This window comes from Terrapene carolina, unplaced genomic scaffold, assembly GCF_002925995.2.
Source record: "Terrapene carolina triunguis isolate 2854851 unplaced genomic scaffold, T_m_triunguis-2.0 Scaffold42, whole genome shotgun sequence".
Classification (NCBI taxonomy): Eukaryota; Metazoa; Chordata; order Testudines; family Emydidae; genus Terrapene; species Terrapene triunguis.
The window spans coordinates 26,731,051-26,758,718 of record NW_020664393.1 but is presented as its reverse complement, the minus strand read 5'-3'; the positions used below and the strand labels follow the sequence as shown (position 1 = coordinate 26,758,718).

The 27,668-nt window shown below is 42.9% G+C and overlaps 1 protein-coding gene across 1 annotated transcript; it reads left to right on the top strand.

The window, feature by feature from the left end:
- The first annotated feature begins 277 nt into the window (after positions 1 to 277).
- IRAK1BP1 (interleukin 1 receptor associated kinase 1 binding protein 1) lies at positions 278 to 27,153 on the top strand. The gene is made up of 4 exons (XM_024194652.2): positions 278 to 615; positions 10,140 to 10,205; positions 25,357 to 25,487; positions 26,564 to 27,153. Exons 1-4 carry the CDS (start codon positions 313 to 315, stop codon positions 26,832 to 26,834), a joined length of 771 nt encoding a protein of 256 aa, XP_024050420.2. The 5' UTR covers positions 278 to 312; the 3' UTR covers positions 26,835 to 27,153.
- Positions 27,154 to 27,668: the final 515 nt, after the last annotated feature.

Here is a 27,668-nt window from a genome sequence, read left to right as displayed (position 1 = left end):
CACGGAGCTGGGCCGCAAGCGCCTCGGTGCCGGTGGTGGCGGAGCTGCACCCCGCGGAGGAACTTCCGAAGGCTGGCGGAGTCTCCCTAGCTATCATGGCGGAGTGTGCTCGGGCCCCTCCGGAGAAGCTTCCGCATCGCTCTGGAGCCGTGAGCAGTTAGTTCCGCCCCAGTAACAGACATATAGCAGTGGCGGGCTGACCCTGGGTGCGTCACGTGACCCTCTTTTATCATTCCCATGATGCCATGGGTGGGAGGAGGCTTTCCGGCCACCGTGGCGTTGGTTGCTATGGTGCTGTAACGGGCCTGCAGAATGTCGCTGTCCGCGCTGCCGCTATCTCCCGCCCGGGTATTCGCGGAGCTTTTAGCCCCGCCGCTCGGGGGTCGCGGGCGGGAGAACGAGCCGGTGCCGGGGCTCCTCGGCGGCCGCGGCACCCCAGTGCCGCCAGGGCGGGAGGTTCACGTGAGCGGCAGCGCGGAGCTGTGTGCGGCCCCGGACCGGGCGCGGGTCTCCATCCGGCTGGGGAGCAGGAAAGGGGAGGCCGAGGAGGCGCGGAGCAGCGTGAGCCGGCGGCTGGAGTACATCGCGCAGAGCGCCCGGCAGCGCGGGGTGCAGGTGAGAGCGGGCCGGAGACACCCTGCCCCCAACGGGAGCCCCCAGCTGTAAACTCCAACACCCTCCCCGCCGCGCTCCCCGCCTTAAAGCTCAGCCCCTCGGAGTGCCCAGCCCTAAACCCCACCGTCATTCCCCCCTCGCGAGTCCCCAGCCTCAAACCCGCCACTGGGTCTAATCCTTCTCCACCCCAAGTCCTAAACCCCGCTGAGCGCCCATGCCCAGCACCTACGGCTGCCAACTTTGTAATCCACAGAACCCAATACCCTTGTCCCACCCCTTCTCCGAGGCCTCGCCTCCTGCTCGCTCCATCCCCCCTTCCTCTGTCACCCGCTCTCCCCCAGCCTCATTCACCTTCACCCGGCTAGGATATGAGGTTGGGCTGCTGGAGAGTGAGGGCTGTGGCTGGGGGGGTGGGCTCTGGCGTGGGGTGGGGGATGAGGGGTTCAGGGTGCAAGAGGGGGCTCCGGGTTGAGGCTGAGGGGTTTGGAGTGCAGGAGCAGGTTCAGGGCAGGGGGTTGGGGTGTGGGAGGGGGTGCAGGCTCAGGGTATGGGCTCTGGGGTGGGGCTCAGGATGAGGGATGTGGGATGCAGGAGGGGGTTCAGGGCTGGGGCAGAGGGTGGGCAACAGGAGGGGGTTTGGGGTGTGGACTCTGTCCGGGCGGCGCTTACCTCAGGTGACTCCCGGAAGCAACTGGCATGTCCAGCTCTGAGGTGGAGGGGTAAAGGGGCTCTGTGTGCTGTCCGCAGACACTGCCCCCAATGGGCGCTCGGGGTGGGGGCAGTGCGTGGAGCCCCAGTAGCCGCCCCTGCGCCTAGGAGCCGGACATGCTGGCCGCTTCCAGGAGCCGTGTGGAGCCAGGGCAGGCGGAGAGCCAGCCTTAGCCCCGCTGTGCCACTGACTGGACTTTTAGTGGCCCAGTCAGCAGTGCTGAACGGAGCCGCCAGGGTCCCTTTTTGACCGGGCGTTCCAGTCGAAAACTGGATGCCTGGCAACCCTACCTAAACCCCAACACCCTCCCCACCCCACCACCGGCTCACTTGCCCCGGAGCACCCAGCTGATCTCAGTGGTTGTATTATCTTTCCATTGACTTCATGTTCCTTTAATAAACTCTTTACGAAAACAACAGCAATGACAACAAGCAGAGTTGGTGAGGGATTGCAAACAGTGCAGTGATTGGAGTATGTGTTACTGACCTGGAGGAGACCTATACATGCATTAAATGCCAAAATTGAGCTATAAACCAGAGATTTTTCTGTATTCTATCCAACAAGGGATCACTGATTTTATTGTCCCGTTGTTCATTACAGTTAGATGTAACAAAATATTCTAAGAGCCTCATGAGGTGCACTGTGGGTTCCATCAACATTTCACTGGCATTGATGTGGGGGGGCATTGGGTGAGACATGTCTTAAATTCTCAAACAAAAACTAAGACAGCACTTTGCTGCATTTAAAACATTTTATTTTTAATCTTTACATCCATTTCTTCAAAGCTTTTTATTTTTGGCATTTTATTTCAAAATCAATAAGTAACACAAACTTACCACAAACTGGAAGCGTGTATATAGGGGGTAATAGATGTGAAGGATAATTTTGTTAGTTTTAAAATCTGACGGCTCTTTAATTTATACCTCCTTTTTCTGGCTAGGACTTAGAAATCTCCTGTGAAGGAGCTTCCTTGCACAGTGGGCACTGCTTTGTGGAAGATTTAGAAGGAAACTTGCCTTTAAATTCAGCTCACAAACTTATCATGAAAATTTGCACGTCCATGTCTAAGTTTTACTTGCCCACACTCATTTTCATGGTGTGGGTAATATTTTGCAAGGCTGCCTTAAGGATCTTTATCTAAGCCAATCCTGTCTCAATATCTGTGCTTTTCTTTCTCTCCTGTGAAGTAGTTGCTGCTTTCCTTGCTGAGTAGGAGGATTATGCAGCCTTCCTTTACGTTCACCTCATTGTCATTGTGCACTAATAGATATTCTGCTGCAGAGTGTGTTAGCTATACTCTCTGTTGCTAATATGTTAAGAGTGGCACTAACACTTTGCTTGCTGGCCCCTCTGTCCAGTCTGCAGCACTCATTTGTTCCCTTGCAGCAACAGAGCATGGCACACCCTTCTCTCTTCTTCCCTCATCCCTGCCTATGGTTCTGACCCACTCAGAAAACAAATGGGCTAAAACAGGGAGTTATACCTCTAAATTCTTTCAGAGAAGAGGCAGCACCGTGGTTAAAATTTTACAGGGGAATGATGACAGTGATTGTGCTTTCTTTACAGGGAAAGTGAACTGGTTGTGGGAGTTGTACCTCTCTAGTGCAGACAGACCAGGGATCTTCCACCACAGGCTAGGACACATTAATCTGATGCTTTTCTCGTTGATATTTATGTTGGCAAAAATATAGCCGGAAGCAAAAAAAATGAGAGGCTGCCACTAAATCAGTTAAATAAATTCCCCAAAGAAGAACTCACTTTACCCCTAGATTGCTGGAAGGAATCTAGCAGAACTTATGTATATTAAGTTGGTTATCAGTCAGTTTTCTAGTGGCGAGAGATCCATGTCATAATCACAACTTTTTGCTATTCTCATCTGAGAAACCAAAGACTGAAAGTGAATGGAAGCTGAATTGTCTTCCTGCCCCTAGAAGCTGATTCTTCAAATCCGGGATGAGGGAGATAGTGACAGAGGAAGCTTGTGCTGCTGCCTGTACTATTCAGTACTTCTTATATGGATAAGTAGAAGATTGTAGGTTTCCAGCATTCAGCCACCTGTGGCTTCTGTGTGTGAATATAGTGCTCACATTTGGAAAAAAAAATACTTCACACTTATTCACTCCAGCAAGATATTTCTAATCCTATTAAGATATATGCAGCTGGCACATGATTCATACAGACAGAACTGAGTCTATCCTGTTAGACTCCAGTTTGTCCATAGTTCTGTTTCTCTTGCTACTTGTATTAAAATCCATCTGGGGAATCTCCCAGCATTGACCCTCCCTATTCGCTGCTCATACAGAATTAATAGTCTTACCCAAAAATATTCAGTGAGTTACAACAGCTGTCAATGGTTCCTTACTGAGAAAGTTTTTCTATTGAAAGTGCTCTTTACCGCTAAACTTTTGTGGGTTAACTATTAATCCAAGTAAGCTGCTTCAGGAGGTTACAGCCACACTGGTAAGCTTTTCAAATATGGATGGCATTTTTGAGTAAGTACAGGGCTGGGCCAGGAGGAAGCTTTGAAGTCATAGTTGCACAAACCCAGTTTCAAAATCAGTGTTTTACACACTATTTGGGAGGTGTCTGCAGCTTTAGCTCCAAAAGAATAATCTGAAAGCAAACAACTTTATCCAAGGGTTTATAGCATTTCAGGCAATTACACCATTATGAAATCTGCTGAATGAAATCCAGTAGATGAATGTGTGGTGCAGTTTGTTTTTTTCGTTCACACGTTCTTTATTATTGGGAAGCCCTTGACTCCTGGTTTCATTCCTACACCAGAAATAACCACCCTAATAAATTGTCCAACCATCTCATATTTCATTGCTAGGTAAATGAATACTACTTTTAAAAAATGTGGGAAGACCACAAAAAAATGAATCATGGAAGCCTAGCTTGTGGTGACCAAGTTGTGAATAACTGACTTCCAGCCTTGCCACTAGGGTAATTCAGAATAGGATGACACAAAGTGCTACAACACTTCCATGAATGACATGGAAGATGGGTAAACAGCATGCAAATTAAAGTAAGATACTACTCAAATTAGGAGGTGTTGCAAACACCAATGAGGCCTGAAAATTTTTTTACAAAATGAAGTCTGACCTGGACCAAGCCAAGCTATGTATCTGGGGAAAACCAGTCTGACACAATTTCTTTAAATTTATATCGCAGAAAGTAATGCTGGTGAGACATAAGAGTGAGAGTAGACCGCCATTGAGATCTGAACATCCAGTGTGATACAGTGGTAAAAAATGCCAATACAGTTTTGGACTGCAGATGTAGAGACATCAGATCATGGAAAAGGGAGGTGTTAATTCTCCCTTATACTTACTGAAAAGTCCACCTAATACCACATTCAGTTCTGGGTACCTCAATACCAGTAAGGTATCAGAGTCAAGGCAACTTACAGAAGAGTAACCTAAAGTCCCATTGTTTTTTATTGATTGTTTTTTCTTCCTGGAGCTGTTCCCTGTGGTATAAGTTGTATTGCTTTGTTTTACTCTGATTCAAATCACTCCAACACTGGGACTTCCTCCATTTGCATTGGAGATTATTCTACCATCTAACAACTCTCACTACTAGCAATTTGTCCTTCGCTGATTTTTATCTCATTACTTCTAATCAATACCATTATGGACCACACTAAAATTAATATCCTTTCCTGGTGTTTATACCCTTCCAATCTTTGTAAAGATATCTAAGCCCTCATGGGAATTACTAAACCAAGCTATAAATATTTACACCTTTTGTTAATCCATATCACCATTCCCCTTAATCATTTTTTGTTGTACCAGGGAGTTGGGCTAGATCAGTACAGCACAACCTTTGCAGCAGCAAGAGCTGCATTCGCAGGTTGCCAGGAAGCCTGAGGGCTGCACCTAATTTCCATATATATTTACATAGGATTTTTATCAGAAATAAACCACACCGTAGCATTTATTTATAGAGTATTGTAAGTGTATGCAGCATTTTACAAAACACAGAGTCTGCTTTGAGGGCTTAGAGAGAAGTAAAATGTTTGGGGAAATAGTCTTTTACTTAGCCACTAAGGCCCTCTGCCACCCCCTCCCCCCCGCTTTTTTTTTTTTTTTTTTTACACACATTGCAGCTGGCAGTTAATAGTGGCCACCTTGCTAAAAATAAGCAGTGACTTTTGTGATAGTGGTAGCATGAGGATTCAGGGTCAGAAGCTGTTTAAAAAACGAAACAAAACCCACAAACTTCATGCTACTTGAATTCTGGTTTAGACATTAATGTGAAAAGCAGTTAAAGGTTTGTTGCAATAATAACATGTATTCACATATATAGTTAAATAAGTATACACTGAAGGCTGGGACAAGACACCACCTTTACTAGGCAACCATTTGCCCTAAGAAATCCCAAAGTATTCTCAAATCTGTTGAGTCTAATTCTGCTCCACCTCTATTAAAATACACCTGTTTAGCAAGTAAACTTTTGTTGATCTCATGAGTTTGCTTAAGACAGGTTTCATGCTATTAAAGTAAGACAGACTTCTTTGCATTTGACTTGCATGCTGCCAATTTTATAAGCCTCATGTAAGATGCCATCACAAGGTGGATGAGAGAAAAGGAGGGATTGGAGCACAAATACCATTTGTAATTTGTGATTGCAGTATGCTTTGAATACCAGTTAACTTTATCTAAGTATTTATGGCTTTCAATTCCAGATTATCTGTCCAGGGTCATCTTTTAATTAGTTGGGGCTCTTGAGAGGTGTCAGAATACACTATTTCCCATGAGTAAATAGATGGGACCTCATCACAAAAACAAAACAAAACAAAACATAAAAATCTTACGCCAAGGAGGAGAAAAAATAAACATAGAATTAAAAAGTTGAGCAAACTTTTCCTGTGCTATTTCCATTTGTCCTTCTATATACTGTTTATCATAGTGCAAAGGTACATTGTGTACATTTCTCCAAAGCTTTTATCCAAAGGTTTTTAAAAGGCAGTTGCACCTGAGATGTTAATTGGTAATTTACAAATGCAAATAATGGTATAGCCAATTGCTACTGCATATTAAGAACATACATTTTCAAACTAAGTTTTTTCTCCCAACTGTGACCTCTGTCTTACCTTTCATGCTGAGTAAAATGGGTTGTTTCCTTTTCAGTAAGAACCAAAGTGAAGCAGAGCAAAACTTGACTACCTTCGGACATTTTCTTTTTCATAATTGGTTGCTCTTCACCTTGGCTTGACCTTTCACATTTTGTTTCAGGTTGCTTTTTCATGTTCAGGAAGGAAGGAGTGGTCATTCATTTCAGCATCTATGGTGCAACTAGCAGTGGCTGCAAAGTGGCTCCTCCTAGCAGAAGAAAATTTACAAACAACGCAGGTTTATGGTGGTAGCAGATTTTGTAGGATTTTCATGCTTTAAGAGTAGGGGAAAATGGAAAAGCAGAGAAAGACATAGCACCACCATGTAAGACATTTAGCCTTGGACTGGTAGCTCTTTGGGACAGGAACAATCTTTCCATTTTGTTTATACAGTGTCTAGTACAGGGGTTGGCAGTCTTTGGCATGCAGCATCAGGGTAATCCACTGGCGGGCTGTGAGACATTTTATTTACATTGACCGTCCACAGGCACGGCCCCCCGCAGCTACCAGTGGCTGCAGTTCATTGTTCCCAGCCAATGGGAGCTGTGGGAAGCAGTGTCCAGCACGTCCCTGTGGGCTGCCGCCTGCTGCTTCCATTGGCCGGGAACGGTGAACTGCGGCCACTGGGAGCTGCGGGGGGCCATGCCTGCGGACGGTCAACATAAACAAAATGTCTCACGGCCCACCAGCGGATTATCCTGATGCGCCGGGTGCTGAATATTGCCAACCCCTGGTCTAATACAATGGGATCGTCTTCCATGACTGAGATTCCTACATGCTATTGCAAAACAAATAAATGACCTTTTTCTGGAACAGTGGTGGTTTATTTCAGTAACGCTACAAAAATACAGTGGGTAAGTAAATTACATGTGTGGTTCTTTTGGGAATAGGTTTATGAACTGATGGAGTGGATGAGATAACATGTCTTGCATGTGATCTGTTAATTATTAATTCTGAACTGGAAAATTATCCTACCGTGAACCATTTCTTGCCCACTGAAACTTAGAAAATGGAACAGACTGTTACACAAGTTCTTAGACCTTGGCACCAAATGTAAAGCTCATCTTAAAGTGTTGCTAAAACTAATTTTTTCTGTGGCTAGTGTGATTAAACTGATAGCTCCTCAAGAAGAAAAAAAAACTTACAGCAGACATAAACAGTTAAAAATAAACCAAAAAACCTTTTCATTTTCAGCTAGTCAGTCATAATTTTAATTAGGAATTCCACTAACATCCATCCTTCCCTCACCTTCCTTTCTGTCAAGATAGAACATCATAAACAGGAGCAAAAAATCTCCACTGGAATATTATTGTAAAAGTTAATAATAATATAATTGAGCAGACATTTCTTCCACTAATCTTCATCTGGAATTGATTATTGCTGAAAACTGTTAATTTCAAATCTGGAGTGTGATGGGATAAAAATTAACTTCCTGTGGAATATTACCAAAACAGATACTGCACACAAAATGTCTTACCACCATTTATGTTGTAATAGGACCCAAAACCACAAGATGGCAGTGTCCTTAAGTACATATGCAACACATATAAAGTATCAAATAAGGCAATTGTACTTCAATCTGTGTAGAGAGAGGATAGGCTTAAAACATTTTGAATGGGGTTGGGGGACATTTTTCTTCTCCATAATTCAGATTACCAAGCCAGCTGTTCATTATTAGTCATGTCATCATGGTTTTTTCTATGTAATGTTTCTATGTAATGGAGGTTGGGAGAAGAGTGAAAAAGGGTTTCCTATGAAGGTCCAAATAAATGGACTACATTTCCCTACTGATATTAAAAAATATTGTAGGATTTGTTTAAAAAAAAAAAAACTTGAAGCTATTTTATAAGCTAAGTAAATTTTTAGAGTTGGATTGACTCAAGTTCTCTATCCACCCCACAGGCAGCCACCCTGCTAATTTACCTCAACCCTGTTCTGGCAAGAATGCTTCTGTCTGAGAAGTGCTATTTGGTCACTGTGGCCAAATCATCACTTGGCCTTAACTGAAGAGACTGCCAACAAGTTAACTGCACTTGAGATTTGTCTATTGGAAATTGTACTGAGATTTCCAAACTCATATTTTATAGAAAGGCTTGGAAGGATTAGCTTGTTATTGAAAAATATCATGAAACATCAATTCCACCATATACACACAAACCAATGAAAAAATATTTCAATTGATAATAATAAAAACTTACAAATAGGCAGGGTAAGAAAAATGCTGCTTGAGAACTTAGAGTTTAATTTAACGATAGTTTGTATATTTTCACAATTTGTGTTTTAACAGTTCTAAAACTTTAATTTGTTGAATCTCAACATCTGTCATTAAATAATTGACAATCCCACCCATAATTTTGTGTAATTGAAAATTTAAACTGATAAAAATGCTTAAAAATAAATATTTTGATATTCTCAATTATAAAAAAAAATTGATTCTGCCAAGTCTACTTTTAAGCCATTGAACGATGGTAATAATTTATGGAGCTGACTCAAATTGGTAACTTGAAATGCTTGTCATTACACAGTGCCATAGATGGGTGCATGCTACCTTATGTGTTTCTGACTCAAGGAATACATTGACAGAAGCTTCTTTTGTGAATGAGTAAGGGAAGGAGATAAACAGTGGAGGGGAATGCTGATCTTTTCCACTCAAGGAGGAAATCAGTACAGTTTAAATGGAAAATCTGCTTACCTCGATTACCAAATCCCTGAGCCAGCCACACTTTAGAGTTTTAGAAAGATTTAAATCTTTTACAATTCTTGATTTGTTATAAATTAAACTTTTTATTGCAATGCAGTTATTTTATAAAGGAGTGATTGTATTGTGTCAATTCAGAATGAAGTGGGGGCGGGGAAAGAGGAAGAAGAGATGCTGAAAGGAAATTTGTGATCTTAAAAGGAAAAATGCGGGTGTGGGTTTTGAAGCAATCGCTCTGGAAATCTTTGTAAATTATGCATTTTAAAAAAAGATAGAACATCCTTCCCTTTTCTAACAATTATTTTCTCTGAAGCACCCTGAGTTTTTTCCCTTTTAAATGGTGAAGCTGAACAATTTAGAGGCTCTGTAGAGTGAAGGAGAGGGTTTGATATGACACAAGCGTCAAACCACTGCAATGTTCAAGTGTAACTAGAATCTCTTTGTATTTTATTTGTATAGTGTTTCTCATGCAAGCATTCCTAGTGCTTTGTGTGATCGTTACTTTGAATAATACAGCTGCTGTTATGGCAAAGACAGTTAAAGGGGTTACTCCAAAAAGAAAAAAAAAACATTGCTCAATCATTATTTAAGTCACCTATTCACTACAAGCTGCTGCTTTTGAAATCTAGAATACGGATTTGGAAAGCACTTTTCACACACTAGTTCTCTTTAAATTTTAAACTCATTGTTTTGTAAGTCAGATGGAGTGTTATGCAGTGATACACAGCTTTGACTAACTGCCACTTATTAAAGGATTAGACTCTTATTAAAGGAAGAATTGTTGTCCAGAACACTAGACTTATCACTTTTCAAAAGAAACTTGCACTCTTTAACTGCCATCTGTATTCTAACTGAAGAGAGTGGTGTAGCAAATTTCACACGTGTGTTTCTGAGCTACCAGTAACACACCAATAGGGAAAGTTAAACTACCATGTAGCATGTGAACACAAATTCTTAATTGCTTTGGTTAAAAATTATACTCTTGTACTTTGTTTCAGGAAGAAAATGTGACTGTGACAAAGGATTTTAGTAGAGTAGAAAATGCTTATCAAATGGAAGCAGAGGTATGTATTAATCATAGCAAGAGGAATAACCATGCACCCAGACATAGTGAGTTTGTAGGTTTAGTCTTTTCTCCTCAAAACTAGGAAGGAACAGTTACATACAGTACAGCACTGAGACTTTCCTAAAAGAGCCAGTATGAAGTAGTAAAATTAAAAAGGCACCCCACAGAATTTTGCAAGAAGTAAGCTAGGTTCTGGGGTGACAGAGCAAGATTTTTTTTCATTCTTTGCTGTAGAGAGGAGCCCATTCACCCCATGATAACAGGGAAGCTATACTACATATGCTGGATGTTAAGAGAGCCTTGGCCTTCTATTTGGATAGGATGAAGGCCTTTAGGAAATCTCCCAAACTCTTCCTATCAATTGCAGAAAGATCAAAAGGCACAGCGATATCAGCTCTGAGGCTCTCTAAATGGGTCTCGAGCTGTATTAGCTACTGCTATCATGCTCGTAATTTGGTACCTCCACCTGGAATCTATACATTCCACGAAGTCGGTTTCCACCTCAGTCGCCTGAATTAAAGACATAACTATTCTGGAAATCTGCAGGGCAGAAACCTGGGTGTCTGCTCGTACTTTTGCAGAATATTATCCGATTACTAGAGACTCTGCTTCTGTTGCCATCTTCAGTTCCACAGTACTGTCATGCATAATGGATTTGACTCTAAAGTCCCAACCCTCCATTGGAGATACTGCTTGGGAGTCACCTACAGTGGAGCACCAATAGGGACACTACTCAAGTAATTACTCACCTTGTGAAGTAACAATGGTTCCCCACAACCAATCCACCCTCCGTCTACTTCAGAATTCTCAATAGGGGCTCTGCAGTAGAGAAGGACCTGAGGATGGTTCACCTGCACATTGCTAATTAGCCTCGCAGCAGAGCACAAGGGAGGGAGGAGAGCGCATGTGTGGACCAAATGGACACTGCTACTAAAGATCTCTGATCAGAGGCACAGGGTGCAGACACACCTACAGTGGAGCACATAGAGAGACACACATCTTGAAGAACCATCATTACTGCACAAGGTGAATAACTTTCTCTTATGTGAGTAATCCCACTAACACCAAGGGGACTATGTATGTGAATAGGGCTTTGCATGAGTAGGCCCTTACCAAGCAGGAAGTGCTGTACTGGGAGTCAATCTAGCTAAGGAAAAGCACCATTTTTTTCAGTCCATGAACCTTTGCAATGCAGCATGCTAATTAGACCACTATCCAATAGCTTGATAATGTGTTTTGTGGAGGGGGCCTGGAAGTTTGCATCACTGATAGTTACTTGCAACTCCATAGTTAAAGTACAGTTCCATTTTGCACTTAAAGGAGGGAGAGAGCTTCTTTGGTTTGTATGAAGAACATAGCATATCCACCTCAAATTTACAGCACCGCGTACAGAAAGAATGTTGAGAATTACACTTATTTGTTTTTAGGAGTTAAAATTAAACTGGGTCCTTTAAGAAATACGTCAGTATTTTGCCTTGGTCCTGAACTATCTTAACTGAATACTGCAGATGCTTTAAACTTCCCATGTAGTTGGAAGTAATTGAAGTCTTGTGAATGGGCTATATTTGAAAAATTAAGGTAAGCTATTAATGAGGTATCAAATTGTTTTTATATAGACTACAGCAAGGCTTAGGTCAACAGCTGAACTAATTCTTAAATAGAGTCATATTGATAGAGAGAACTCAACCAATCGCCAGTTTTTCTCTACCATTTTCTGCAACCCACCATCTCCCGCAGTTCTGCTAGGCATGGGACTGCTCTCCTCGCTGTTGTTTCCTGAGCAGGTTCTGAGCTGCAGCACAGCTTGTGCTGGCCAACCCTCCTCCTCCCCAATATCCTGCCTCCGCAGCAGCAGGTTGCTTAACTCACATCCTTTAAAGTTACTGCTTAGGCTGTTTTTTGGGCAGCTTGAGCATTTTGATTTGCTTCAAGCCTTCTTCTGGTCCAGGATTTGAGCAGCCTGGTGGACATAGCCACCCACAGCCTCCATTGCCCCTTCTCAGGCATGGCAGACCAGCCACGTAAGCAGTGGGCACAATCAAGAAGGTGCTCTGTATGCAAGGCGGCAGCTTTCTCGGGTGCTCAGCCAAAGATGAAAGATGCCCAGGCTGCTCCCAATCAGAGGACTTAACTCTGCTAGAACACAGAGCTCTGAATGGGACAGGCAATATTAGGTCCCCTACACACCCAAAGAGTAGTGACTCCACCACAGAGAAACCCAACCAGGAGACACAGGGCAGAACAGACAGAGGCTCTAAGGATGAAGAGGATTTCATCCAGCTTACCCAGGAGGTAAGTCCTGAAGTAAAACAGGATTGCAAAGATATGAACCCTACTCAGATACCGGTCCCAACAGGTCCTGAAGTGGGCCCTTGTTTCCTGAGGGAGAGATGCCAGGCTCATAAATTACTACCTTCCCAATCCAGGTCAAGGAACTCAGATAAGGAGATGCCACCCTGGAGGAATAGGACTCTGATGGAGAAGACTCTGAAAGAGAATGCTGTAGAAGGCTTTGGGCTCTGCCTAAAGCAAGTGGCAAGAAACTGCGTTCTGGCCATGCCAGAGTAGCCATGCTCACAAACCATGCCAAAAAAGCCCAGAATGAACAAAAACGGAAAGAAAGTACAAAAAATCTTCCCAGCACTTCTCCTCTAACTCAACTTCCTCCTCTACCGAGGAAGGAGAGCTGTCAGGTTCTGAATCTGAGCAGGACTCAGGGAAAATGTAGCAAAAATATTCCTCCCCCCAAAAAGTTTGAGGTCATGTGCAAAAGATTGTGTCCACAATATTTATCCAACCTCAGTAAGCTCCTGAGCACAAGCCTTGAAGTAAATACCTCCCCTCAAAATCCTCCCTCAAGGTTCTGATTCCCTTGCACTCCTTTTTTGGAGGCATGATTAGGGAGAAGTGAAAAACTCAGCAGGGGTAAGACCATTAACATATATGACCTTAGATTTTTACAAACTCCAAGAGCCTAAAAGTTCTATTAGTGAGGTTTCAAAAGTAGATGCTGCAGTAGCATCCTTAGCAAGATACATGATTATTCTGTCTGAAGGGGAATTCTTTCCTAAGGACCCCACAGATAGGGAAGTGGAGGCCACCCACACTCTGGCAAGTCAAGTATAATTAGGCAGGCCAAAAAACAACTTGAAGAGCAACTAGCAAAAGACACAAAAACTAACAGCAAAAATTGTATTAAGTGCTTCAGAAACAAGCCTATCTAAGGGCTTGTCTACACTGGCAATTTACAGCGCTGCAACGTTCTCGCTCAGGGGTGTGAAAAAACACCCCCTTGAGCGCAGCAAGTTTCAGTACTGTAAACCGCCAGTGCACCAGCACTGGGAGCCACACCCCTCGTAGAGGTGGGTTTTTTAGAGCACTGGGAGAGCTCTCTCCCAGCGCTCTGCCGTGACCACACAAGCCACGTTAAAGTGCTGCCACGGCAGCGCTTTAGCGTTGCCAGTGTAGACTAGACCATACAATCAGTGAGGCCTCTGGATGATCAAAGTGCTAAAGAAGTCCTTAAGCCAGACAGGATTGATACGGAGAAGCTAAATGAATTCTTTGAATCACTGCAGAGGATGTGAAGATAGTCCCACACCTGAGCCAGTCTTTTTAGGTGACAGATCTAAGGAACTGTCCCAGATTGAGGTGTTGATAGAGGAGGTTTTGGAACAAATTGATAAATTAAACCATAATAAGTCACCAGGACCAGATGGAACTCAAATATGAAATTATAAAACTTCTAATGTGGTATGTAACCTATTCAATATTGATAAATGCAAAGTAATGCACATTGGAAAACATAATTCCAACTAAACATATAAAATGATGGGGTCTAAATTAGCTGTTACCACTTAAGAAAGAAGGTAGTTCTCTGAAAACATCCACTCAGTGTGCAGCGGCAGTCAAAAAAGTGAACAGAATGTTGGGAATCATTAAGAAAGGGATAGATAATAAGACAGAAAATATCATATTGCCTCTATATAAATCAAAGACCAAGACTATAACTGTTTAAAAAAGAACTTGATAAGTTCATGGAGGATAGGTCCATCAATGGCTATTAGCCAGGATAGACAGGGATGGTGTCCCTAGCTCTGTTTGCCAGAAGCTGGGAATGGGCGACAGCGGATGGATCACCTGTTCTGTTCATTCCCTCTGGGGCACCTGGCATTGTCCACTGTCTGAAGACAGGATACTTGGCTAAATGGACCTTTGGTCTGACCCAGTATGGCCGTTCTCGTGTTCTATTGCTTAAATCATCTTCTGTACCAAATGATGGGAGGATAACTAATGTAACGCCAAGTTTTTAAAAAGGCTCCAGAGATGATCCTGGCAATTGCAGGCCAGTAAGCCTACCTTCAATATCAGGCAAATTGGTTGAAACTATAGTAAAAGAACAGAATTATCAGACACATAGATGAACACAATATTTTGGGGAAGAGTCAACATGGCTTTTTGTAAAGGGAAATCATGCCTCAGCAATTTATTAGAATTCTTGGGGGGGAGGGGAGTGTTAACAAACATGTGGACAAAGTTGATCCAGTGGATATAGTGTATTTGGAATTTCAGAAAGTCTTTCATAAGTTTCATCACCAAAGGCTCTTAAGCGAAATAAGCAGTCAGTCATGGGAAAAGAGGGAAGGTCTTTTCATAGATCAGTAACTGGATAAAAGACAGGAAACAAAAGGTAGGAATAAATAGTTTTCACGGTGGAGAGAGGTAAATAACGGGGGCCCACAGGGATCTGTACTAGAACTAGTGCTGTTTAGCATATTCATAAATGATCTGGAAAAAGGAATAAACAACGCAGTGGCAAAGTTTGAAGACGATACAAAGTTACTCAAGATAGTAAGTCCAAAGCTGACTGCAAAGAGTTACAAAGCGATCTCACAAAATTGGGTGGGTGGGCAACAAAATGGCAAATGAAATTCAGTGTTGATAAATGCAAAGTAATGCACATTGGAAAACATAATCCCAACTATATATATAAAATGACAGTGTCTAAATTAGCTGTTACCACTCAAGAAAGATTTTTGAGTTATTGTAGATAGTTTTCTGAAAACGTGCTCAATGTGCAGCAACAGTCAAAAAAGCTAACTATGTTAGGAACCATTAAGAAGGGGATAACGATAAGACAGAAAATATCATAATGCCACAATATAAACCCATGGTATGCCCACAATTTGAATATTGTGTGCAGTCCTAGTTGCTCTATCTCAAAAAAGATATTTGAGAATTGGAAAAAGTATAGAGCCAGGCAACAAAAATTATTAGGGCTATGGAACAGATTCCATGTGAAGAAAGATTAAGAAAACTGGGACTGTGCAGCTTAGAAAAGTGGGGGGAGATAGAGGTCTATAAAATCATGAATGGTGTGAAGAAAGTAAATAAGGAAGCATTATACCTCTTCACATAACACAAGAACCAGGGGTCTCCCAATTAAATTAATAGGCAGCAGGTTTAAAACAAACATAGGGATCTACTTCTTCACACAGTGCATAGTCAACCTGTGGAACTCATTGCCAAGGGATGTTGTGAATGCCAAAAGTATAACTGGGTTCAAAAAAGAATTAGATAAATTCATGGAGGATAGGTCCATCAATGGCTATTAGCCAAGGTGCTCAGGGATGCAACCCCATGCAATGTGTGTCCCTAAATCCCTGCCTGCCAGAAGCTGTGACTGGATGACAGAGGATGGATCACTCAATAATTGCCCTGTTCTGTTCATTCCCTTTGAAGCATCTGACACTGGCCACTGTTGGAAGACAGAAAACTGGGCTAGATTAACCAGTGGTCTGATGCATAGCCCGTTCTTATACCCTCAGAAGGGATTTTGAGGAATCCTTGCCATTCTCAGAGCATCTCTCACAGCAACATGCTTTGTGAGAGCTTCACTAACCTAACTGGAAGACCGTAGGGCCCTGAAGGATAGGGGTCACTCGACTTAAACTTCCTTGAGAATGGAGCTTTCCTGACCAACAGCATTTGTGGCTGATGCTTCATGGACACAATGAGCTTTTCAGCTAGAGTCATAACATCCGCCAGTTCAGTGGGCAGGCATCGTGTATGGATGGCTCTGTTGCAAGATGGTAGAAACTCACTCTAAGTAAGTCTATGCTCCAAGTTCACAGGATGTCTCCTCTGCTGAAAAAAAGGGAGATACAATTGTGACAGAAAATGCTGCTAAATCTGTGCAGTCCCTCCTTTCTCCCCTGAATGCTTTCAGGAGGGAGTACAAAAACTCCTTCAAGCAGAAGCACTGCTTTTGTCTCTCTTCATTGCAGAAGTACCTGAGGAAGGATAGCAGATATGCCAAAGAAAATTCCTTGAGCCAGAGCTCAAGAGGAAAGCCCAGAGGTGTTCACATAGCCCTCAAAAGCCCATCCTGACAACGAGCGGATATGCCTCTGTCCAGGAACTGAATCTAGGAGGCAGAATTTCCCAATTTTTGGAAGAATCGTTTATAATCCACCACAGACAAGGGCGTAATAGATAATAAATCACAGATACTCCCTTGAGCTACAGGCCCCACCCCACCATCCAGTCCATAAACACATACACACTCCTCCACCGATCCCACAAGCATGAATTGAGCTGGAATGAAGTCTCCTAGACATCGGAGCAATAAGCAATTCCCCCCAAAAGAAAACTCCTGAGGTTTCTTTCTACTCCATCTTCTTCATCATTCAGAAGCTCACAGGGAGAGTCAGAACCATTCTTTATCTCAAGACTCAACAAATGGATGAAGAAAACAAAATGCCAAATGGAGACCCAAGTTTCTACAGTCTCATACCTGTATCAAGGGATCTCTTTACCTCAGTGAGCCTGCCAGACACACATCTGCATATCCCCATCCACCTGTTCTACTGCAGGCTTCTGAGATTTGCTTATGGCACAGAGCATTATCAGTACCAGATCATCCCATTTTGTCTTTTATAACCCCCCCTCAAGGTCTTTACAAAGATGTTGGTAGTGATCATAACCAGGCTTAAGTTGCAGGGGACTCTTACCTATACCCCTTTCTGGATGACATTCTAAGGAGAGCTTCAACCTAGCCTGCAGCACAAAAGGCCATAATGGAAACTCTGGACCTCTTGCAAGCCCATGGCTTTGTGATAAATGTCAAGAAAAGTTTCTCCCATCAACAAAGATAACCCACCTGGGAGTGGACATGGACACCTCAGTGGCAAAGATCTACCCATCACTTGACAGGTTCCAAAAATCATCTTCTTCGAGTGATGTCCCTGTGGGTGCTCCATTTCAGGTGTTCGTGTGCCCCTGTGCTCGTAATTGGAGATTGATGGTACCAGTGCCTGGTTGGATCGCATATGCATGGTCCCTGTCTTGCGCTGCTTCAGGTGTTTATCTGATGCTGTATGACCATCACACCTGCTCATCTGTGCAAGGGCTACCTGGTGGACCCTAAGTACCACCCCAGGTATGGGCATCCCTGGATGCCACCTGTGCCTTTCCCTCCACAGTAGCCATTTTGGAGCCTGTGGACAGCATACTCACCACAACAACAACACAGACTTGCCAGCCCACCCAGAGCAAGCACACATCATTCACCCCTATCGACAGCACAGGGACCACCTGAAACTAGAGAACAGGGGGCGGAAGAGGAGGCAGAATTCTTTGAAAAGGACAATCCACCTGAAGCTCACTTCTCTTCATCTTTGCCTGATGACACTATCATGCCCCCGCCTTCCATCACAGGAGATGATTTCAAACAATTCCAAGACCTCTATAAGAGAGTTGTGAGCTCACTGGACATTTCCCTTAAAGAAGTCCAGGAGGCACAAGATAAATTAATAGACATATTGCACACATCAACATCCTCCAAAATCACCCTTCCTATGAATGATGCGATTATGGAACCAGTAGTTATTCTGGCAAACCCCAGCAACGATCCCACCCACATGCAAGAGGTCTGATAAAAATTACTACATGCCCACAAAGGGAACTGAATTTCTCTTCTCACATCCAATGCCGAACTCATTAGTGATTGACGTGGTCAATGAATGGGGCAGACAAGAATACCCAGAAACACGCCCTATGACGAAGATTGGAAGCAGCTCGACCTTTTCGGCCGCAAAGCATACTCCTCAGTGACCTTATACTTGAGAATAGCTAACTATGAAGCATTACTAGCAAAGTATGACTACAATAATTATGCAAAATTCTCTGAATTTATTGAATTTATTCTGGAAGATAAAAAAGAGCAATTCAAATCAATTCTATCAGCAGGTCAACTCATAACCAGAACAGCATTCCAGGATGCTCTGGATTCTGCTGATACAGCAGCGAGGTCCATAGCCACCATGGTGGTTATGAGAAGGGCTTCCTGGCTTCATCTCTCTGGATTTCCAAAGCCGATACAGTCGACAGTTGAAGACCAAAGAATCTAAGCTCTTTGCGGCCAAAACAAACGAGTCACTACACACTCTCAAGGACTCGAGGGCAACACTGAGATCTCTCGGCATTTACATACCTAGGACCAAAAGAAAACAGGGAAATTGTCAAAGATCCCGACCCCCCTCGCTATGTACAATGCCACAGATATTATGAGCATCGGGACAGAAGCAGAAAACATTGAGGAGAGAACAATCTACTCCCTCAAATACTATGCCCTAGCCATTGCCCTCCAGACAACAGATTTGAAGCCTTGGTTGAGGGCCTGAGAACCCCGTATCTTTCAACACTGGAGCCATCTACAACTTGCAAAACCTTTGGAAATTGCCTGCTTCCATTCTACCAATCTGGAAAAATATTACAACAGACAGATAGGTATTGGAAATTATCGAGACTGGTTACTCCATCTGCTTTACCTCCAAAAACCCCTACCCACCCTACCTCCCTGTCCCTCTTCAGGGACCCCTCTCATGAACATCTACTGTGAGAAGAGATAACCCACCTCATACATCTAGGAGCAGTAGAACCTGTACCAATGGAATACAGAGGAAGGGAATTTTTTTCACACTACTTTCTCACACAGAAAAAAAGCAGGAGGGTGGAGACCCATCCTCAACCTACAGCGAGTTATAAATTTGCAAACACAATGATTCAAAATGGTCACACTAGGCACCATAATTCCAGCACTAGAAAGGAGAGACTGGTTCTCAGCCCTCAACCTCTAGGATGTGTATTTTCATATAACCATCCATCCATCACATCAGAGGTTTCTCTGCTTTGCAATAGGACAAAATCATTTCCAAGACAAAGTCCTACCCTTCAGCCTATCCACTGCCCCGCGGGTATTTTCAAAGGTCCTAGCCGTTGTAGCTGCCTACCTCTGCAGAAAAGGAATCCTGAAATTTCCATACTTGGACGACTGTCTGCCGAAAGCACCAACATGGCAGACAGTGTTAGAGTCCACCAAACAGGTGATAACTCTATTTATGAGGCTAGGCTTTCAGTTAAACATAGAAAAATCCACTCTGACACCAGCACAACAACCGGAGTTTATTGGGGCATACCTCAATTCTCCTGAAGTAATGGTCTCCCTACCAAGAAAATGATTTCTGATTTTACCCAACCTGATCTCCATGACACGAAACAGTCCACAAGTGTCTGCCAGAACCTGCCTACAACTTCTAGGCCACATGACTGTTGTGACCTTCGTCGTCAGACACGCGAGGTTACACCTGCAGTGTTTACAAGCCTGGCTCCGGACAAACTATGTCCCACACAGGCACAATATAAATGAGCGTCTCACAATGCTGGACAAAATAAAAGACTCCCTTCTGTGGTGGACACACACATACAACGTCTGGATGGGGGTGCCCTTCAAACAGATTCCACCAACGCTTACCATCACCATAGATGCATCCCTTCTCGGTTGGGGGGCACATCTAAACCCACACTCTATCCAGGGCTGGTGGTCCACAGTGGAATCTCATCTTCATATAAACCTTTTAGAATTACGAGCTGTCCGAAATGCGTACTCCCACTTCTTACCAATCATCAAAGACAAGACTGTACAGATCCTTACAGACAACATGGCTTGTACGTTTTACATAAACAGACAAGGGGGAGCATGATCACACTCCCTATGCATGGAAGCCATGTGACTCTGGCAATGGTGCATCAAGCACAATGTCCATATTGCAGCATCGTACCTACCTGAACGCCAGAATACCACAGCAGATACCCTGAGCAGGAACTTTTCTCAGGACCATGAGTAGGAGCTGGATACATGTGTTCCTAAACATTTTTCAGACTTGGGAGTTCCCAACAACAGATCTTTTTGCAACCACACAAAACACTAAATGGCTGCAATTTTGCTCCAGAGCAGGACTCAGTCCATACTCTCTCAGTGATGCCTTCCTCACCAAATGGAATGCTCCCCTCCTATACGCCTTCCCTCCCACCCCTCTCCTAGTCCGAGTGCTTCACAAAATCAGACAGGACAGAATCAGAGTGATCCTAATAGCCCCCATATGGTCTCGACAAATGTGGTATCCTTACCTTCTACAGATGGCGGCGTGTCCAACACGCACACTCCTGCTTCTGTCTCGGCTTCTGTCTGAGGACACAGGACGCGTCCTCCATCTGGATCCTCAAAAACTCCAACTCAAAGCATGGTTACTTCATGGCTCTCGGGATCTGAAATGACATGCTCCACAAACATACATATCATTTTTTTAAACAGTCGAGATGTGTGTCCCCCTGTGGGTGCTCCACTACCCTTCCTCCTCCCTTCTACTTCGGAGTTTCCCACTAATGGTCTGCAGTAGAGAAGGAACAGAGTGGGGGGTTGGTCGCACAGTGCCAGATAACCACCTGAAGTGGTGCGAGATGGGGGTCGCACATGTGCAACCCAACCGGGAACTGCTGCCATAAATCTCCAATTATGAGTGCAGGGGCGCACAAACACCTAAAGTGGAGCACCCACAGGGTAACATCTCGAAGAACCTATGTTACTCCATAAGGTAACTTTCTCATCTCATCTCTATCCTGCACAAGTGGGTGTAGAATGGCTTTTCTACTATCAGAGACTACAAATATACTATAGGAGATAACAAAATGGGCAGAAAAAAATCTCCCTCCCCAGGTGATACATATAAAAGGGAAGTTGAATCAGAAAGCAGATTGGCTCAGCCATTGCACAGTCAGCAGAATAGTGCCTGAACCAGGAAGTCTTCTCTCTGATCTTAAAGATGCTTGGTTTCCTCTTGGTTGATCTGTTTGCAAGTTACAAAAAGACCAGCAGCTGAAATACTTTACCAGGGAATCAGATCCCAAGTTCCTGGGAACAGAGCCCTGTCACACAGGTGGCCAGAAAGCTTGTGATATGCATTCCTGCCCTTCCCTCGCATAAGAAAAATAATTCAAAAGATAAAGCAGAAGCAAGTAAAGGAGATAGTGATAATTCTGTATTCGTCAAAGAAGCCCTGGTTCTCTGACCTGCTAGAGCTGAAACTGCAACCATCATTACAGCTGCCACCCAGACTGGACATCCTTGCCCAAGGCCCTTTCCTCCACCCAGACCCAGACCATCTTCAACTGAGAGCCTGGTTATTGAAAGGGAAACGTTAATAGCACTAGGCCTATCTTCCAAAGTGATCAGGAGTTTGCATGAGTCCAGGAGAGTCTCCATGATAAAAGCTTATTCCTCCATCTGGACCAAGTTCAGCATTTGATGCCAGAAGAGCAATGCTAATCCAAGAGATCTGGAATTCCAGCTATCCTGGACTCTTTCAAATAAGGTATGGATAAAGGTCTTCAGTCCAGCACCATAGCACGCCAGGTATCTGCCACTGGTAGCATTCTATTCAGAGGATCCTCAGGTTCTTTGGCACGTAATCCCAAAGTAGTCAGATTTGTCAGAGCAGTCAAACCAGTCTTCCCTAAATGGGTCCCACCACTGGTGTTGAAGGCCCTAGCCACTCACCCTTTCAAGCCCCTGACTTGTATATCAGCATTTTGTCTCTCCATCAAAATCTGTTTTCTGGCTGCCATCATGTCTCCTGGGCAAGTTTCAGATCTGGCAGTCCTATTTATGCAAGGACCCTACTGAGTGTTCCATGAAGACAAGAGGGTACCGAGAACTGCAGTTGTTTCTCCCCAGCGTGAAATCTGCTTTCCGTAGCTTGCAGGAGACTATCCTTCGTTCCTTCTGCTCAAAGCCACAGCACCCACCCAAGAAGCTGGGGCACAATTTAGATGTCAGAAAAGCACTGAAAATCTACATCAAGTGCACAGAATCCACAAGATCAGGCCCTGTTTGCCTTCTTTCACCCGAAATGTCAAAGGCTCAGAATCTCCAGGCTGTCTCTGGTTAGATGGATCAGACTGTGCATTGTTGAAGCTTACAAAAAGTGTCAGGCACTTCTCTTTCAGAAGCTATCCAGGCACACTCCACGAGATCCATGGCAACCTTGTGGGCCGAATGAGCATGTGCCTCTATCACAGATATATGCAGCGCAGCCACATGGTCATTGGTTAATAGCATTGTCAAACATGACAGAGTGGACTTTCTGTCCTCTGCAAAAGCCTCCCTTGGCAGAAAGGTGCTCCACGCAGTGGTCCTGTAATGCCTTTTGGTCAATCCTCAAGCGGGAGGAGGTCTATTTAACTATTTTTCTATTTATCTTTTCTTGTCTCTCCCCACTCCTGTACACTGCTCACTACTTCTCACGTGTAACAAAATTGCGGGAGACACTGGGCTGCAGAATGAAAAATTTCTTACAATAATTTCCTTTCTGCTAGCAGCACCTCCCACAATTCTACCCACCTTGGTGGCTTTCTGCTAAGGATCAGCCTTTTATTTGCATATTTACCATGAAGGGAGTTGGCCTGCTGTACAGTTAATGCATTTGTCATTGATGTTATGCTTATAAATATTTTTCTCTAAGTTTTCCACACAGCTTTGTAATGACTCACCTGGCAGCAAGTGGGGAAAGGGGGCATGGCCAGCATGAGATGCACTGCAGCTTTGAATCACCACTGAAAGCTGCGGAGAGGAGAAGAGCAGCCCTGTGCATAGCAGAATTGTGGGAGATGCTTCTAGCAGAAAGGAAATTATCGATTAATTTTTTTTCCATTTGATGCAACAATTCTATGAATTGTAATGGCTCAGTGGTAAGAGGAAGACTGGACAGATGCAGTAAGTTCTTACTGGCAGGTCACTTGGCCCAGCTGTTACTGTGTTTAAAGAGTCATGACAGCATACTAGCTTGGGCACCAGTGATAGCTCCTTGGCTCCACTGTGCATTGAGTTAGTGCTATAGCAGGAGCACAGGGGGAGCCCTCAAAGCACACAGACATCAGAACTCACACTGGTTCTGGGCCCATCCTATTTACATAAGTAGAGTTCTCTAACAGCCCTCTAAACAAATGAATCATTTGCAAATTGAGAGTCACATTCACCAGTATGCCTTTTGGATGCTTCCCAGAGTCATGCAAATGTAAAGTAGCTGTAACCCCTGTTTAACTGCATGGTTTTGGTGTACCAATAAATCTGCCCTTAAGTGAATAAAGAAATTCTTTAAGGTTGATAGTGCATATCATATCATATATTGCATGGTAGCATTCTCTGTGTGTTTCTTGTTTAGTGTTTGTATGAAACTAATAGTTTTAAAAAAGACTAATGAAATTCCCAGACAAAAAGCTATGTTACAACAGAGTTAAGAGTATACATCAGTTACCTGAGGACAAAACGTTTTATCCTGTAGTGATGACACAGTGGGGAAGAACTATGAAAAAAAATCATGTCTTTAAAAATCAGTTAAATCTAACCATGAACCCTAAACACTAAAATGTCTGAATCATAATTATATAGTTTTTGCATGACATCAGTACAGGGCAGAGTTAAGGTTGTTTTGGTGTCTTAACTGTGCACTCCTTAACATGTTTTGACTTTTTAAATGTAACTCAAATTCCCAGAATTGTAATGCTTGGTTTTGGGATAATTACAACATTCCTGTAATTTTTATTTTTACCCTTACGTTACTAAGATATACTCTCAGCCTTAACTATTTTTTGGAGGGGAGGAGCAGGGGAACACAGATTTAAATAAAAGTTCTCTCTCTTGGATTTTAACCTTAAAAATGTGATGTGGACTCCTCATCTCAAAAAAGATATACTGGCATTAGAAAAGGTTCAGAGAAGGGCAACTAAAATGATTAGGGGTTTGGAATAGGTCCCATATGAGGAGAGATTAAAGAGGCTAGGACTTTTCAGCTTGGAAAAGAGGAGACTAAGGGGGGATATGATAGAGGTATATGAAATCATGAGTGGAGTAGAGAAAGTGACTAAGGAAAAGTTATTTACTTGTTCCCATCATATAAAAACTAGGGGCCACCAAATGAAATTAATGGGCAGCAGGTTTAAAACAAATAAAAGGAAGTTTTTCACACAGCGCACAGTCAATCTGTGGAACTCCTTGCCTGAGGAGGTTGTGAAGGCTAGGACTATAACAGGGTTTAAAAGAGAACTAGATAAATTCATGGAGGTTAAGTCCATTAATGCCTATTAGCCAGGATGGGTAAGGAATGGTATCCCTAGCCTCTGTTTGTCAGAGGGTGGAGTTGGATGGCAGGAGAGAGATCACTTGATAATTGCCTGTTAGGTTCACTCCCTCTGGCAGACAGGATGCTGGGCTGGATGGACCCTTGGTCTGACCCAATATGGCCATTCTTATGTTCTTGAAATTTAATATTACTAAAAGATTAGTCACTAAACACTAAGTTTAGTCTTCTTGTAAGTGCATGTAAGAGTGCCTAGAATTACATTGCAATTTTCCTTCCTGCATATCCTCTTCACCCCATTTACCTAGTTTTCTGAATAATCACTCTTGAAGTAGTAATTGGCATTTGTCCTTGCCTAAACTGCCTTCAAAATGTAAGAATTAGGGACACGTGGCTCGTGACATCTTAAGGGCACGTTTTCTTTCTCCAAATTGCTAACATACCAAAAATTCTAGAGTTCCTCACAAAGAACATATTCTGAATCTATTATTTTAATTCTGCTGCAAAACAATGATCAATTTGCTGGAGGGCTGCGGGCATCTTCTAGGCAAGTAGTAGTGGAGGTATAGGGCTAATACCCTCAGTTGTTCTTACATATCAGGTTTGCAATATACCCTTGTAATTAAGTCGCTGAAAAGAAAGTCACTTTTCTAATCCACTTATGTTTACTAACAGGTCTGCATTACATTTAGTGATTTTGGAAAAATGCAGAACGTTTGCAACTTACTCGTTGAGAAACTGGGTAGTTCTGTTATCATCAGTCCACCTCACTTCTACCATACAGCAGAGTCTGTAGACACCCTTCGGTAAGTTCCCCCCTCTCCTCTCCACAGAAATGCACAGCCTCAGGAAGCATTTATGTAATACATAATCCACACTGTTTAAAATGGGAAACAATAATAGTCTCCCTGTTGCCACTCCTGCCTTATACTTAAAGGAAAATTCAAGAAACTTAAAAAAGGTTACACAATTTTTATAAATCCAATTCCATTTAGCTCGCAAATGGTAAAGCTTAATCTTTCATGGAGGCTGCAGTGTCTTTGTATAAAGGCAGGAGGTAACAAGCTTTTCCATGATTTCAATAGGAAAAACAATCTGCTTTTAACATGCTCAGTCAGCATATCTGGTTTTTCAATGGAGTTAAATCAAAACAAATTAATTTTAGTTTGGGATTTGTATGGGAAGGTACAAGCATTTAACAGGCTCCATCCACTTCCCCAAGTGCTGCAGCTGTCCTTCCTTCTCTTAGCTGCTGACAACAAACTTTGAAATATACCTTTCTAAAGAAACTCCATTTCATTTACTTTGAGGAGAAAGAAAAACTTTCTAACATCAAAACATCCTCCTACAGCACCCCAGCCATAAAGGGAGAGTTAATTTGCCATGAAGGACATGAGTCAAGCACTCAGTGGTTGATGAAGGAAGGCGCCTGGGGAGATTAACTACATTTATCTGTTCCTCTTCCCCTAGTTTTTCAATTCACAATGAGATGAACTAAAAGAGCATTCAAAAGCCTGCTTTTCCCATTGATACCACCAAAAAACCCTTCTCCATCTCATCTGAAGTTCACACTCTTCAGATGGGCCTGGCTACATCCAAGAAACAAGTTCAGTCATCCACTGCTTAAAAAAATGTTGAAATTGCCACAGAGGTGTGGTTGTGAGTAATATGTATTCTAAATATCTAGCTATGAGTTTGTTAGCACATTGGAGTTTTCCCTTACAAGCTTCCTCCTCCACATGCTCCCCATGTTTAACTATCAAGCATATGAGTGGGGAAGTAGATGTGCCTTGCATCTATGTAGTCACAAAAAATAATGATTTGGCAGGAGTTTCTGTGCTATGGTTGGATCAGCTAAGCTCCCTTGCTTTTTACCTCCCAGGCGTCAAGTGTGTCTTGCTGCTGTTGGGAACACACGTCGAAAAGCTCAAGAGGTCTGTCGACTGTTCGGCCAGTCACTGGGAAAACCGCTGCTTATCAGAGAAGAGGAAATGAAAGAATGGGAAGGACAAATAGACAGTCACCCATCCAACTCCTCAGACACACTGACTGTGCAGCAGAGAATCCAAAGTGCTACTATTTATGCTTCTTCAAAAATATTTGCTATTTTTGAGATAAAGGGAAGAGAAAAGAGAAAAAACAAGCGTATCTAGAAGCATGTTAAAGCATTTTTCTTATTTGTCTCTGACAAATCTTGGAATAAATTTATGTACTTTAAAGTACAAATTTATTCAGTTTTTTCAGACCTGTATCTTCCTCTGTAAATGATCAGGAAAAACTAGTTATAATATTAGTTGTCCGCCCCCCTCCCTTTCCAAAAAATAAGACCAGATTGTTCTCAGAACTACCTGGAAAGAGAGAAATAGTTTTATCATGGTTTTTCAAACAAATTGAAGGTGGACACCCCAAGCTACACTGAAATCATTTCAGAGTGGAAGCCGTGTTAGTCTCTATCAGCAAAAAGAACGAGGAGTACTTGTGGCACCTTAGAGACTAACAAATGTATTTGAGCATAAACTTTCATGGGCTAAAACCCACTTCATCGGATGCATGCAGTGGAAAATACAGTAGGAAGATATATATATATCTATATATATATCTATATATATAGATATATATATATATATAGACACACAGAGGACATGAAAAAAATAGGTGTTGACATACTAACTATAACGAGAGTAATCAGTTAAGGTGAGCTATTATCAGCAGGAGAAAAAAAACTTTTGTAGCAATAATCAGGATGGCCCATTTCCAACAGTTGACAAGAAGGTGTGAGTAACAGTATGGGGGAAAAATTAGCTTGGGGAAATAGGTTTTACTTTGTGTAATGACCCATCCACTCGCAGTCTTTATTCAAGCCTAATTTAATGGTGTCCAGTTTGCAAATTAATTCCAATTCTGCAGTTTCTCGTTGGAGTCTGTTTTCGAAGTTTTTTTGTTGGAGTATTGCAACTTTGAGGTCTGTAATCGAGTGACCAGGGAAG